Source organism: Ptychodera flava, unplaced genomic scaffold, assembly GCF_041260155.1.
Source record: "Ptychodera flava strain L36383 unplaced genomic scaffold, AS_Pfla_20210202 Scaffold_33__1_contigs__length_2856901_pilon, whole genome shotgun sequence".
NCBI classification, from domain to species: domain Eukaryota; kingdom Metazoa; phylum Hemichordata; class Enteropneusta; family Ptychoderidae; genus Ptychodera; species Ptychodera flava.
Window position 1 is genome coordinate 2176953 of NW_027248355.1, and position 14935 is coordinate 2191887.

Here is a 14935-nt window from a genome sequence, read left to right on the forward strand (position 1 = left end):
TCACACCCCAAAAACGAAAATATCAGGAGTACCCCTTCAGGGACATGTACCAGACGATTGTGGTTGGAAAAAAAATGTTTCATATGTTTGTACCGGTCCGAAAAGCAACGTTATGAAATGTCAATCATAGTCGGCGACTTGACGACAGCTGAGCTCTCCAACTTGATAGATTCAGTGCACAAATTTTAAAAAAAGCAACAATACATGATCGTCAATAATAGAAATTAAGTTGCCCAGGAAAGTAGAGTGAACGTTTAATATGTTATATACTACACACGTATAATTGTGGGAAACCACTTTAAAATCAGCTTACCTGGGCCTTCACAATTTTGTCATTGGAAGCCATGATAAAGCCATAGACAATTTCAGGAGATCAGCATACTTCGGTATTGGTGTGCACTTCTTCTACGTCCTTCAGTCTGTAAAATCAAACGTGGCGTAGATAAGGGGATCTTGTGACCGCAGCCTAGTATATTTTTGGTAAATAATTAACTTCTGGGCGATGCTTTTTAATAGGAACACCAGTAAAAATACCCTCAGTGGTGTTTTTGTTGTCTGCTGGCAAAACTTTGCCTTAATGTAGCTTTTCTTCGTGGAAACATTGGGCAATTATTTAACAATAAAACACCTTCGAATTCAGGGATGATTTACCACGAAATTTTGATAAGTTCACAACATATACGCACGAGCTATAGCGAAAGCATATGAAGTTGAACTGTTCAAAATCGACCTTTCAATAACAATTTGCGATGTTGTTACTTATTTGATAACATTCAGCCAATGACAATACATTTTGTCTAGGTAAGTGTCAAACGTTCATGTCGCCATATGTACATTTTTAATTTTTGAGGACAGCGACAGAATACAAACTATTTAGAATAGTGCATGGTGTCATCAGTTTCAGCTAAGAAGTTTCAGGTCAAACAACTTTGAATAACAATTTGAGAGATGATAACCTGCGTGTTATTCGTAGTTTCATCATAGACTATAATTTATAGAGAATCAACATTTTTAGTGAAATTCCAAAATCGAAATTCTTGTACACATGCAATTGTCAACGAGTCTAATCAAGTACATAAATATAAATCATCAGACGTCTATAAATACATAAATTTAACTCATTTTGTATCGTGAAAAACATATTTATAGTTTCCTTATAGACTACAATGTATAGTGGATCAATATTTCGGTGAAATTCCGATATCAAATTTCATGCACACACATTGACTTGTAACCGTTCTCGCCTAACAAGTACATTAATATCAATAATCAAGCATACATGAATACACAGATTTACCGAGTTTTGTACTGCAAAAAAAAATATTCATATTTTCCGCATTGGCTACAATGTATAGTGGGATATAGGTTTGCGGTGAAATTCAAAAATCGAATTTCTTGTATACATATGCACATTTAACCACCTTCTTCGAATCAAGTACAATTATGTCAATTATTTAGTGTCCCTATATGCAAAAACATTGCAAGTTTTAAATTGGGAAAAAATTCTCATTTTTGTCATATACTCCCATGTATAGTGGATCAATATTTTCGGCAATATTCAAAAAATTAAATTTCGTGTACACATGTGCACTAAAATTCCCAAGCCAACCTACCACCTTTATATCAGTTATCAAACGTCTATAGATGAACAAATATACTGCTAGCTTTATACCGGAAAATACGCGTTCATAGTTTTCTCATAGACTACCATGTACAGTGAATAAAATTATCGATGAAATCCCAAAATCATTTTTGTACCAACATTCAATTTTTACCTGCCACTTCAAGCAAAGTATATTTACATGAATCATCACACACATATACACGTAGAGATGTAGCTTGTTTTTATTTTAAAATGTTGATAGTTTACCCAATAGACTCCCATGTACTTTAATTTGATATTTTTGGACGAAGCACTATATCGCTCACATTTTGCCACCCTTTGAGGGGGACTTCAAAATTGTAGCATGTCGAAAGGGGGACTCTAAAACATTGCGCGTTTGTTGGGATTGTATTTGAACATTCTAAGACATTTTTGAGTCCCTCCTCAAGAGGTATTGGTGATTGTAGCTTAATACTAGAAATATTTAAATGACAATGCCAGTGTCAATTTTTGAACTTTGAACGATCAATTTGAACCTAGTACCTCGACCTTGCATAGACGTTACATTGCACTCCGCCTAGAGCAGAGGGGTGTTTAGGGTCTGATCAATTTCTTCGGCCGGGGGGCGTTGTTTTTGAATTTGGTGATAGAGGGTCACCAAGTCTTCGAAATGCCCGATGCAGAAATGAGACATAGACGCCAGTAAGAACTGGACAACCTTCGAAGGTGCATGGTAAGGGCATGGTAGAAGGGATGCTGCTCAGTCCTGCCGAAAAGATTGGATACATTGCCAGAAAACAGGTCCGGGTGTGGGGCTTCGCCAAGAAGCACACAGGATGTTAGCCGTATGGCCATTGGGTCATGCTGCAGAGGCCACACTCTGCAACTGTGCGCTGCAATTGGGCGACAAAGGGCCTGGTCAGGGTCCTGCAGCCGCAAGTGGGGACTTCCAACAAGAAATCAAGCAGAAAAAAACAACCTTTATCTCCACTGGTTGCCAGCGAGCAACGAAATCCAGATACGCCTCGAGATTGGCAAGAGCAAAGCCTTCCGTAACAGAGAAAAGAAAAAGATCCACTTGAACCCCTCCAACCCTATGAACCCTCGTGAAGATGCAGTCATTCCCTTCAGCGTGCAGAAAGACCGTGGACCAGTAGCATTGAAATTTATACCCTCCCTTTTTTCAGAGACTTAACACTTAAGGCCATATCCTACATACCTTTGGCTTGAACTTGGAGGGTGAGGCACCGAGTTGTAGTAGTTTATGAGTCCGACAGATATAAAATAAAGTTGATTACGGTAAGTCTAACGTACAGTGATAGCGACGACATACTCTGTGCAACTGATGATTGGTAGATAATTGCGACAAATTAACTTATTTCCGGCCCTGCTTGAATATTTTTATTGTTTTCCTTTAAAAACGTATTTAGTTTTTCAAGGTATTTGTATTCTAGGATCTTTCATTTCTGCTGTGTAAACTACTTCAGAGTAGTATATTTACACTAATACACAAACACCTCTCGTCAAAATAACGCAAAGACAGCAGAATGGTTCCCCTTGATATATGTATGCTAATAGTCATATAATTGATCACGAAATCATTTTGCCTTCTTAGCATTTGCAAACAGAATCTAGTACTCTTATCTCGCTCGAACAATCACCACACGGAATCCCAATAGGTGTTTTATTTTTTTTAATATCATGCGTCAACAGAAATTTTCACCTGCCCACACGGATGAAGGCACGGGCCAGGCTCTGAGAGTCATAAGTTTACTAAAAGTGTTTTGACGAATGTCACCATAATGCAATGGCATCAAAACATTTCTTAATCCAATTGAACCAACTAGACTGTATACTTATTAAAGAACACTGAGCTAAGCAGCGGACTAATTCTAAAAGGTGTTTTCATTGCTTGTTTCCTAAAATTGATGTTTGCAGGTCAACAGTTTATGGTATTCAGGTCATAAATATTATTTAACTAATGCTGTAGCGGTTTATATCGTGGTCTTTTCAAGTAAAGTCATAAACAGCTATGTTTATTAGCTTTACAGCTAGTCGTTATGGTCGCAGACTGAAGGTCACTCTAAAAACGATGCACGACTTTCTTTGTACCACAGCTTCGCGTATGTTATGACAGGACGCGTTGTTACCAATGATATAATGGTTATTTTAACAGTGCTATTGTTTTTGACGTGTTAAAATAACGTGAATTAATGTGGCATAAATTCAATGTTTTATTACTTTATGATTTATTGACAATTACAGGATTGATAAACTTTAATCCTTTATTTGGGCATGCAAATTATGAAACTTTTTACTATTAATTATTCGTATTATCACCTATTCAGTTTTTGCCCTAGACAGGTAGTTTTAGTATAGGATAAAGCCTGAGTACGAGGGCTCTTCTGGTATATAAAGTCCAACCCAACCATAAAATGTCGAGGCCGCAGGCCGAGACATTTTATCGTTGGGTTGGACTTTATATACCAGAAGAGCCCGAGTACGAAGGTTTTATCCGACTTAAAAACTATCGCCCCTAACTGATATATTTTCGTTTTCAATGTGTTTACGTCAACCGTCCCCTTTGTCAATGTAACATGTTTAGGATATGAATTAAAACTTTTATTTGTGAAATAGCCTTCCAATGTAATGGAACATTCAATAAATGCCCTAGGGCACATTATATAAATGCCCTAGGGCACAGCAGATTTGTATTGCCGCTGGTTTCCGCTGTGTTACCAAATTTGAATATTAAAACGTACCAGATGTCTACAGAATATGACATGTTCACTTTTGATTGGACACTACTTTACTACGGCGCTGTCATTCGTTTCTGGAGTTTGGTGACCAAGGCTTTATACGAGTAGATAAAACACCCTGAATTGAGCACTCTGGTTGGCCAATCAACAGTAGATAGTTTTTAAATAACTTTACAATTTCTCAGCCCTTGCACTATATATATCTGTCACTTTGAGAAGATTTTTGTCGTATATATTATTTTTAGATAAAATACATATGAAAGAGTATTTGTACTACATAATCGTTGACACAAATTTCGTTCAAAAACCCTGCAGAGTAGTAAAGTTACTTGTGATATTTATTTCAATGTATTCATGCAATGGCACACAATGCTCTTATCAACACGAATTCAGTTGATATTTAATATTCGTGAGGTACAATGACGTCACGACTTCGCCACACTGGCTTTTCTTTTTTTCCCTCCAAATTTCTCAGCAGAAATTATTTACACATACCACACTCCATTGCTGCAACTGAGCTATGGTCAACAGTTTCTAAGTCGGCCGGTTGGCTGTTCCCTAATGTGAGTGTGTCAGTAGGCGTGATCATGTCTGGTTGCAATTTTAGTTTAGAGATTGCTTTAATTTTATGATAACAGAATCTAGTGCTGCGATCCCAACGTAACAACAAATATTGCCCGGCTTTCAAGGAAAATATCAAGCATCGGCACTTCTCTAGTATTAATGCATCGACAACTATGATGCATTGCATTTTCTGTCAAGTCATTACACTTACTGAAAGCTTTGTAACAAATTCCGTAATATATCATGATGGATATTCACGACTGCATCCCGTTTCGACCAACCGGGTCGCTAATTTTTTCAACTACAGGGAACTGCGACCCGAAAGTACGTAAAGGTATGCCTCAAAATAGTCATGCTAAACACAGGTCATTGTCAGTAACATATATCACTGTCAGACTACACCCAATGTAGTTGACTCATGAGTGCACCCGAGATGGCCCACAGGACAACCGGTTCTATTCTGGGGAAGTTGTCACAAGGCCTCGTCTTGGCTGCAACACTGCACTGTTTGTATGTAACAATTGTTAAAACGCAACGATTTTGATTAGTCAAGCATTTGAAATACATCTAAACTCGTAAGTGCTTATTATAAGGGAAAGTGTACATAAATATATCATATTGTTGACCAACCTATGGAAAACCAAGTTTATGGATATGGGAAAATATTTTCGCCCAATATAACGATAATTTCATAATTGTACACTCCAATCTATGTTTGAAATTAAAATTTTAAATTAAAGTTATGTATTGTTGACAACGTTTACATATCAGTCAGCTGTTCCATCTTCCAACATTCTATTAGCGAAAAAATCGTATTCTAGATGAATTAAAATCTCAATTTCATTTTCGATGTTCTTGCTTGATAAACTCAATTAACGGAAATGGGGTCCCTAACTGTCAAACGCAACGAGTATTGTTTTATCACCTTCTTATTTTTAATACATCGTTAATTCCCAACAAGAAATTCAAATTTCAGAGCTTAAATCACTCACCCTTAGCTTGTAGCTGCTTGGACAAGTACACGACTGTCAGTTGGTCTACTGTTAAAGAAGTAATGCGGATTTACTCATCGTTTGCACCTGTGCAGTTATACAGACAACTCTTTGACTAAAACAAGAGGATTGTCACTGCAATGATCAGATAAACGTTGACACAAGCGTTACGATTTTGTGAGGTTTTAGTATCATTGGTATCATTCCATATGATTTGTTTGTTCATTTTCTTATAGCATTCTGACTACTACACAGTCATGTACATGTATTTTGAATTACCTACATTAGAATACATTTTAGGATTGTAAATGAAAATCTCCTAAAGTCTTCTAAAATCCAGACATAAATTCTTCGACTTTTAATATATATCGACATGCAAACATAAATTATGACATCATTGACTTGCGTTGCATTATTTCTTTTAACGTGAATCTCAATATTTACTATTGTTCTACTAATTTTTTATTGCAAAGTTAACATTAATTCACGAAATGACTACGTTGATCGCAGGATTGTCTATTGAACTGTAGATTAGTAAAGCAAAGCAATGGGTCTGATAGATAAATTACAGGGAGGCAACAGCTTAGTTGCAAAATTTAGGAATTTCCAATGCACATTATGTACATTATACGCCCTCAACGGTTAGTAGAACAGGGGTGTCTGAAAGGCTGTAAGTCTGAATGGTGTCAAGGTAAAATGTTCTTGTACGAAATAATTAAAATTGGGAATGCGTAAAAGTTTGAAAGGTACCATCTATAATTGAGTTTAATGACATCGATAGACCTCCAACACAGAATCCTGACTTCAAGTCAAACGCAATGAAAGCATTTAGCACAATTGTCTCTACTCTATGATTTTTTACCAATGGCACTGTGCACCCGTGCGGCCCCCTGAACAGTGTGGCAGTTCATTGACCTGCACTGTACGCTGAGAAAATATTTACGATTTATCCCTTGAAGGTATACTATTTTCGTGCCTCTACCATCTACAATTGAACATACAACGGACGAACAATGGAGTGTAAAGTGAAATAAATCTATTCTTTAGCATTTTAAGTAGCGATTACAGGACAAATACGAAGCTGTTTGGTTGTTTATATGGCATGCTTTAATTTTGACCTGATAAGGTAGAGACACTGAGAGACACTGCAGGTAGATTTCTGACTGGACATTGCTGAAAGTACAACATGTATCACAAGGCAAGGTTGTGTGGGTCCATCAAAACCTAACAGAGATGGTCGGTGAAGACCCTGATCAAGATTTCTTTAGGTCTGCATAATGACATAATGCTAATTAATATTCATAACTCAAATTTTATGTTGAAGGTGAAACAGAACATCTCGACCTCTCTTGGCATATTTTTTTCCTTTTTATCGCATTGATATAAAATAGATTATTTTAATTTCGCAATTTGATAATTCTGATTTCGCTTCGGTATATAACACAGCCCCGGTACCATAACCGTTTCTTTTAAATGATGTGAAACCGATTTTCACTTTAAAATTCCCCTCCTACGCCGATTGTACATGGGATGGCCGTTTCGGTTTCAAAAGTGCGAGGTAAAATAAGGCAGAGTCATTGTGTGGAACAGGAAGCCAATAAATGACAGCTGACATTAATCATTGGTTTGACAAAAGTAACCATGTCGTTTACTTTTGGTTTCGATCAAAACATACACATTTAACCGTTGAATAACGAAATACGGCAGAGCTGCAAATATTCACTGCCTTCTAACAGGTGGGTCACTCAGCATGACCCTAGTCTTGGACGTGTATTCAAAGATCAGCGGCTTCACTGAACTGCTGTTAAACGTTTTCTACCCATCTGATGAGCGGTTTTAAATTTGGAAGTTGAATTTTGTGCCGAAATGATTAAAATGCAGTTATGCGTTAAAATAAGAATATCCCTACCTTGTAATGAAGTAGAACTCAGACGTGTTACACGTAGGTCAAAGTTCACTATTGGGTCTTTTTTGAGAAAGTAAAATGTGCTTACAATATTTTGAACATTATGACGTCAAAGGAAAATCAAAACGGCCTGTCAAGATGCTAAGATCCATTGCATTCACATTTTCTCAGCAAACTGCTTTCAAAATTATGTAATAAAGCATATGTCTATGGACATATGCGTGAGAAAATTCAGTGCTGATCGGGATAGCCATTTCGACATGTTCCTTTACGTCAATTTACAGGACTATAGATTACTCGGGGCTCATATGAAGATACGTCGAACTTAACAGTATGTACATGCGTCTTTTTGATCTGAAATGTACACATTTATGACATGTCCCGCAACATTTGTCCAGCATTAATATAAGAAAATAAAATAGACCACTCACCCTAAATTTCCTTCTTCTGAACAGTGACACAGATAGCGCATGCGTTAAGTCATCTACTGTAAACATAAACGAGGTCGCGTGATTTGTGATAGCGACCATAGGCATAGCCAATCCCTTGCCGTCCCTACCGACTGACTGATCATTGTCACTCAATCTTGTTGCTGTTTACGGATTAAATTTGAATAATTTACACAAAATCGAGAGAATTATATATTTTCACTGCTTCACATGTACGTCTTTCAGTCACTGACCCGGCATGCCGACTGTCGCTGTGCGCACTTGGTCTCTTCTGCGTCCTTTCATATGCCAATTTCTGCGAATAGGTGAACGAGGGGGGAACTGGTATTATCGTGCCGAGTCTCATGAGCAGATTTATGGCCACGAGAAAATCACACGCTTATCCCTGGTGATAGGCGATACCCTATGCTCTACTGAGAGTTGACCTCAGCTGACCATAAACAATATCTGCCGGGTTGTTTCACATAACATGTATTGAATTTACCTGACAGGTCAATACCCAAATTCTGATTCAGAATAACAAGTTACGATTGTATTGAATCTTTCTATTGAAAGCTAAAACAAAGTGCGTGATATGTTAATATGTGTTCTCAGAGGACACTCATGGGGTAGCGCCTATCGACACAATCATCGTGTGTATAGACAAAAAAAAACGCTTACCGACACGATGATCGTGTAGATAACGTGGTTTTTCTTACCTATCCACACGATGGTCGTGTCAATGAGCGTGTCCTTTTTACTTATTGACACGATGATCGTGTCTATAAGACGGATTTTCCGCTAATTTGCAGGATGATCGTGCAAATACGCAGTTTTTCTTTCTTATTTGCACGATGATCGTGCAAATAAGCGGAAAATGCTTCTTAAAGACACGATCATCGTTTTGATAAAGAACAACATATATACCGACACGATGATCGTGTAAATAAGAAAAACAAACGGATAATCCACACGATGATCGTGTCTATAAGAAGCATTTTCCGCTTATTTGCACGATCATCGTGCAGATACCAAGTTTTTTCTTACTAATTTGCACGATTATCGTGTCTATAAGAAGCATTTTCCGCTTATTTGCACGATGATCGTGCAAATAAGCGGGAAAATCTTATTATCGAAACGATCTTTAGACTTTTTTTGTTACGATCATCAAACACAGCAAATAACCGGAATGTTAATGCCTTATCGGGCCAGCAAATGTATTTTCTCTGTGTGTGTGTCGGCGCAATTGTCGTCCTTATGGCCTAAGGCACGGTGCTTTGTAATTTTAAAGTTGTGAATCTCCATCAAAGGCCATCATGGGTTTTACTTTCTTACTAACTTAGGTATGAAGATTGAGTTTATGAAATGTTATGGGTTTGCGTCATTAAAATGAAATAAATATGCTGCCCTGTTAATGTATTCCTTATGGCTGTTGATATATGATTGAAGTTGCAACTAAGTAAGTCTTTGCCTGACAAGTTATCGACTGTAACAAAAATTTATACATAAATAGTTATCATTTCATTTTATTTACACACTATCTAAGACGGGTAATTTGATTAACAAACTAATTTTCATCAGAGTCCTAAAAGTATGCATCATCAATAGCAAATCATCTGAGCAAAATGTCCAGAACTTACCAGAAGAAGGCAGAAAACACCAATGACGTACGTAGACATGATGTCCCAAAATGTATTCAAAGCGAAGACAATTCCTAACCTTTCAACTTATTTCGCGAGTTTTGTTTACTTAAAAATTACAGGGTACATTTCAAGGGGTAGGCGGCCGCGCCCAAACATACACCAGCCACGACACACTGGCGCCCTAAGCCCCTGGCAGTGGATCGGCGGAGATTGTCAAATGCAATGACAATTTAGATTCGAACGTGAGTGTTCTAAAGCGAAGCTTCCCTCGTTCATTGTGGCCGCTCTGCGTACACAATGTGCCACCGGGCTGTCGTTGCTAATGGAGGAGAAAATAAGCAATATAAATAAAAGAAGTATTGTTTTATCTTATAAGCTGCGATTTTGTTTGTCATCCTCTCTAATTCACATTTTTAGCAGTTTGAGCCTCGAAAACGCGAAATATTGAGATCGCGAACATGGTTTCATTGGTGGTTTATTATAAAACGGGTGATTGGATTTTAGCAAGTGATGTCAGCTATTCAATTGTCAATTGAACACGTTGGCTAAATTATGGAGAACACACTTTTTGTCATACGAGGAAAATTTATTTCAACTCGAAAGCTGTACTTTTGAGACCACTTGATAAAGCAAAATGGTGACATAAGTGTACAATTTGCATTTGATCGCAAGTTATCATGATCGTGTCGCTAAGTTGCTTTTGATTCTTGCTTACCGACACGATCATCGTGTCGATAGCCACAACGTACTCATGGACGTTGCGTAGCCATCGGAGCTGAAGTACATGTGCCAAGCGATTACGTGATAGGCTTTTCACCAGTCACATACAACCGCCTGGTGGCGCTTTTAATCAAACTATTTAACGACTCGTTGGGCAAAAGGTCTGACTTAGGGGAGCATCCGGCTGGCCGAACAGGAGACCTTGCTTAGAAAGCAAAGATGGGTCTGTACAAGTGTTAATAATTGTATCTGAATACTAACATGTTTGTTGTCTCTGTTTATATATAACGCGTTCCGATTCCTTCCCCGATGAGTTCTTATGTTTAGAATGTTTACCATTCCTATAGTAATCGACATGGTACACATCTAGTACCGAATTCAGTAAAATGACCCTTACTGTTCGATTTTTTTATGTGATCAAGGAAATGACTTACAGCTTCCTTACTCAATTTGAATGCACGTATTTCCATATACACATCCGGCTATTATAGAAAAATCCTCTCCTGTCATTTTAAAAAGCTGACTGACTCTAGTCATGGCCATGCTTTTAACAATTAATTGTCGACTGTCTCGATAAATGACTTTCACCCCGAGTTTTATACAACGACCATGAAGGTCAGTGGATAAAATGCGCAAAGTAGACTAAGTGCAAATGAAACCAGTTTAAATGTTTACTCATCGACGTCGACGCGATTGAGTGTAGCCTACATTATTCACTCTGTCATAAATCACATTCTTTCAGCAGAAACAGTTCAATCGATCTTGCAAGAGTACAAGACGGGACAAACTCCAAATGTGTCGGTTCAGTCGTGGTCTTTGATCTCCGTTTGACTTATAAGATAAATAGCAGCTAGCCTACAGCCTTCAGCTTCTCACTTAATACATGTAATGGAGAATGACTTCACTTCTAAACAGCTTGAAAATACCTCATTCTGCTTAATAGGATATAAATCGAAGTGTAAGAGGTTCCTACTGTCAAGTTTTTTACCACTGCCGAACAGTTCTCAAAACGAGTACTTAATTAAAAAGTCATCATCAGTATGAAGTACCGCGGCAATGTCAAACTTATAAAATGAAGACGATCTTACATCCGAATTATGTGCTTTAGCGTTATGTACTACGTTTTTTTACAATTTTTATTTACTTTGAAGGAAAAAAAAACACAAAACGACAACAAACCAATACATAACACAGAAACCACAGGTGTACGAGGTAAAAAGGCTTACATTACCAGGGGCACAGATATACCCCGTTTCGTATTAAATTTCGTTTCACTTAAAACTTTCTGTTCAATCTATTATTCCTTTCACTTTCTGAGTGAAGAGTTGTAAAGATGGTGTAATTGTGCATATCTGCTTGCATACAATAGATACTTTCCAATAAGCATGATATGATTAAGTACATTAGCATCATTTTGAGAACCTAATATAATGGTCTTACATGAAAATGACACACTTACATAGACCTTCCAAATTTTTTCTATAGCTTTCCACAACTTCTGTGCGATTTCATAATGCTAAAAAGGATGCTCTACACTTCCGATCTGGCCACAATGTTTACAAGTATTGTCAGTTCGTACTTTATTTTTGAAAAGGAAAAGATTTGTTGCTATGATACAGTGAAGAACCTTAAACTTGAAAACTCCAAATTTTCCTCCTTGGTAACTTTGTAAGGAAGATGCCAAGCTTGCTTACAGTTTATTTCTGTATTTTTAACATAGTCCAACTGCTCAAACTTAATCTCAGCACAAGTAAACTATAAAAGTCTTGTGATTTACCTTTGCCAATGTCCACAACATTCCTCTCACAAATGTCTAGACATTTTAAATGTGGTGACAAGCAAAAATTAAATCTTTCAATTCTTTTGGTATGCCGAAATACGTTACAAAATCAGTGGAAACACTATATTTACTAATAAAGCTAGTATATGACATGGATTAACCATCATCATCGATGAGATTGTGAATATATACGATGCCCTTTTTAATCCAGTTATTTATTATACCACACTGATTTACACCCAACTAGAATATTCTCATTATTCCAAAGTATCTCTGAGATAGCATCTTGAGAAGTTGTAGGTAAATTATAATTTTGTAACTCTTTCCAAAATCTCAGGACATCCTTGTAAAACAAGGGGATGTGGGTTTGCATTCTATGAATATTGTAATTACACTTCAGTAAATATTACAATCCCCCATAAGGACGGCAGTAAAATTTGGGTATTATTCTCCATGGAGCCGTAGTTTCGGAAATACGTACGGTCCATGCTAATTTGAAAGCCTTATTTGAATTTCAATGTCAACCATACGCAGTCCACCCTCTTCCAACCCTCCAATCAGCGAGTCGTTTTATATGGTGTTTCTTTTCTCTCCACAAAAAGTTCAACAAAATGAGACCTTGTACAACGTACGTCCTTATCTGGAATTGAAATCGAATTCAAAACATAAAGCAAGTTTGAGACTTCAAAAGCTTTTTAAAAGTACCACTTTACCTCTAATAGAAAGATCTCGTGATTTCCAAATATTCAGATTCTCCCACATTTTTCTAATTTTACAACTGAAGTTGAGATATAAGTTCTATGAGACATTTTGGCGTAGAAAGATACCTAAATACTTAACTGGATCATTTGTGGGTGTTATTTCATCAATCACTTTCCACTGATGTTTAATGTACCCAAAAGCACTAATTTTGTCTTCTCTCGGTTTACTTCCTACCCTGAAAAGTCTTTAAAATGGCTAAGCATAGACAACAATTTTAACAGATATTTGATCTTTTAAAATTCAAGAGGTATCATCTGCAAATCAAGATATGATTTGTTTTTGCCGATTTCGTAGTCTTATATCTTCTAAATTACAATTGGAGCGAGCTGCTATAGCCAGAAGCTCGATTGTTGTCACAAAAAGTGCAGTAGACAGGGGACAACCTTGTCTAACCCCCTTTTAATTGAAACCAGTACAGTGTCCATTGTTAAGTAAACAGCTTTCACTGTTATTGTAAAATACAGATACCCATTTCTTAAAGGAATCCCCAAAATATAAAAATTCAACGGCTTTGTTCAGAAAAAATCCATTCTAAGGTGTAAAACGCTTCAGTAAAATCGAAAAACATCATTGCTGCTGATTGCCCAGTGCTTTCACACAAATCTATAATACCTACAATTAAGCGAATATTATCGATAATAGATCTTCCTGGAATAAATGCTGCCTGATCCTCATGATTAATTAACGGCAAAATATTTTCCAATCTTTTGGCAATACATCTACTAGCAACTTTGCAATCAGTATTGAGCAGAGATACTGGTCTCCAATTACGGAGCTGGGATAGGTCTTTGTCAGACTTTGGTAATAAAGTAATAACAGCTTATTTTTTGTGAATTTGTGAATGTTATAAGCACAGTACAGAGAGGCTAACAAGACATCACTAATTATTTCTCAGAAGAACAGGTAAAACTCTTGAGGTAGACCGTCATTACCAGGAGACTTGTTTTTTGGAGCTCGTTGTAGTGCATTTAATATTTCATCCTATGTCAGGGAACCCTTGCACAGATGAACTTTATCTGGAGGCACTGTTGGAATATTTGAATGATTGAAAAACCCATAATCATCAGTTGTATCTAAATCTTAAGAAGAAGAAGAATATAAGGCGGAATAAAATGTTTTCATCTCATGCAAAATCCCTTTTTCACCTTGAATAAGGTGATTACTCACTCTCAGGTGCTTTATTGTTTTCTTAGTGTAATTTCTTTACATCTGTTATCTTATCCAAAATCTATTTATACAGACTCATATTGATTCAGAACCCCTTCATTAAGATTATCGTCAATTCTTTCTTCCAGTCTATGCAATTCTAAGTAGACGTCTCTTCCCTTATCTATGCTATCTCTGGCTTTCTTTTTTGAATATGTAATTGTTGAATCCCTTATCTTATATTTTAAAAATTCAAAAAGAGCACTATCACTTTAGTTTGCGTTATAATATATTTCTGTAATGAGTGTATTCATCATTTGCGTGTATTGTTTATCTTCTAATAAACTGCAATTAAATTTCCAAAAACCTGGGCCTCTTCTGCTTGTTGAGATCTCTAATGTAAGCGTTATTGCATCATGATCTGATTTTATACTAGGGATAATATCACACTGTTTTACTTGCTTCTGAATAGAAGAGGGAATAAAGAAGTAATCTAAACGTGATGCCGAGTTGCCTCTTCTCCATGTGAATATATAGGCGTTTGGGTTGTGTATTCGAAAAATATCTACAAGGTTAAGAGTGTCAATAAATTTATGGACCCCACTTCTGAAAACATTTCTAGTGTCAAGAAC

At 36.8% G+C, this 14935-nt stretch overlaps 1 protein-coding gene across 1 annotated transcript in view; it reads right to left on the reverse strand.

Annotated features, from left to right (window-relative positions):
• The window catches only part of LOC139127607 (ankyrin repeat, PH and SEC7 domain containing protein secG-like), a 70351-nt gene extending 62074 nt beyond the window's left edge, over window positions 1-8277 (reverse strand). Inside the window, exons 1-2 of the mRNA XM_070693519.1 lie at window positions 8256-8277; window positions 314-419 (exon numbers count right to left, since the gene is read on the reverse strand). Of these exons, the coding sequence (XP_070549620.1) occupies window positions 314-346 (33 nt within the window). The 5' untranslated portion in view covers window positions 347-419; window positions 8256-8277. The remainder of the gene's footprint in view (window positions 1-313; window positions 420-8255) is intronic.
• Between the last annotated feature and the right edge of the window lie 6658 nt (window positions 8278-14935).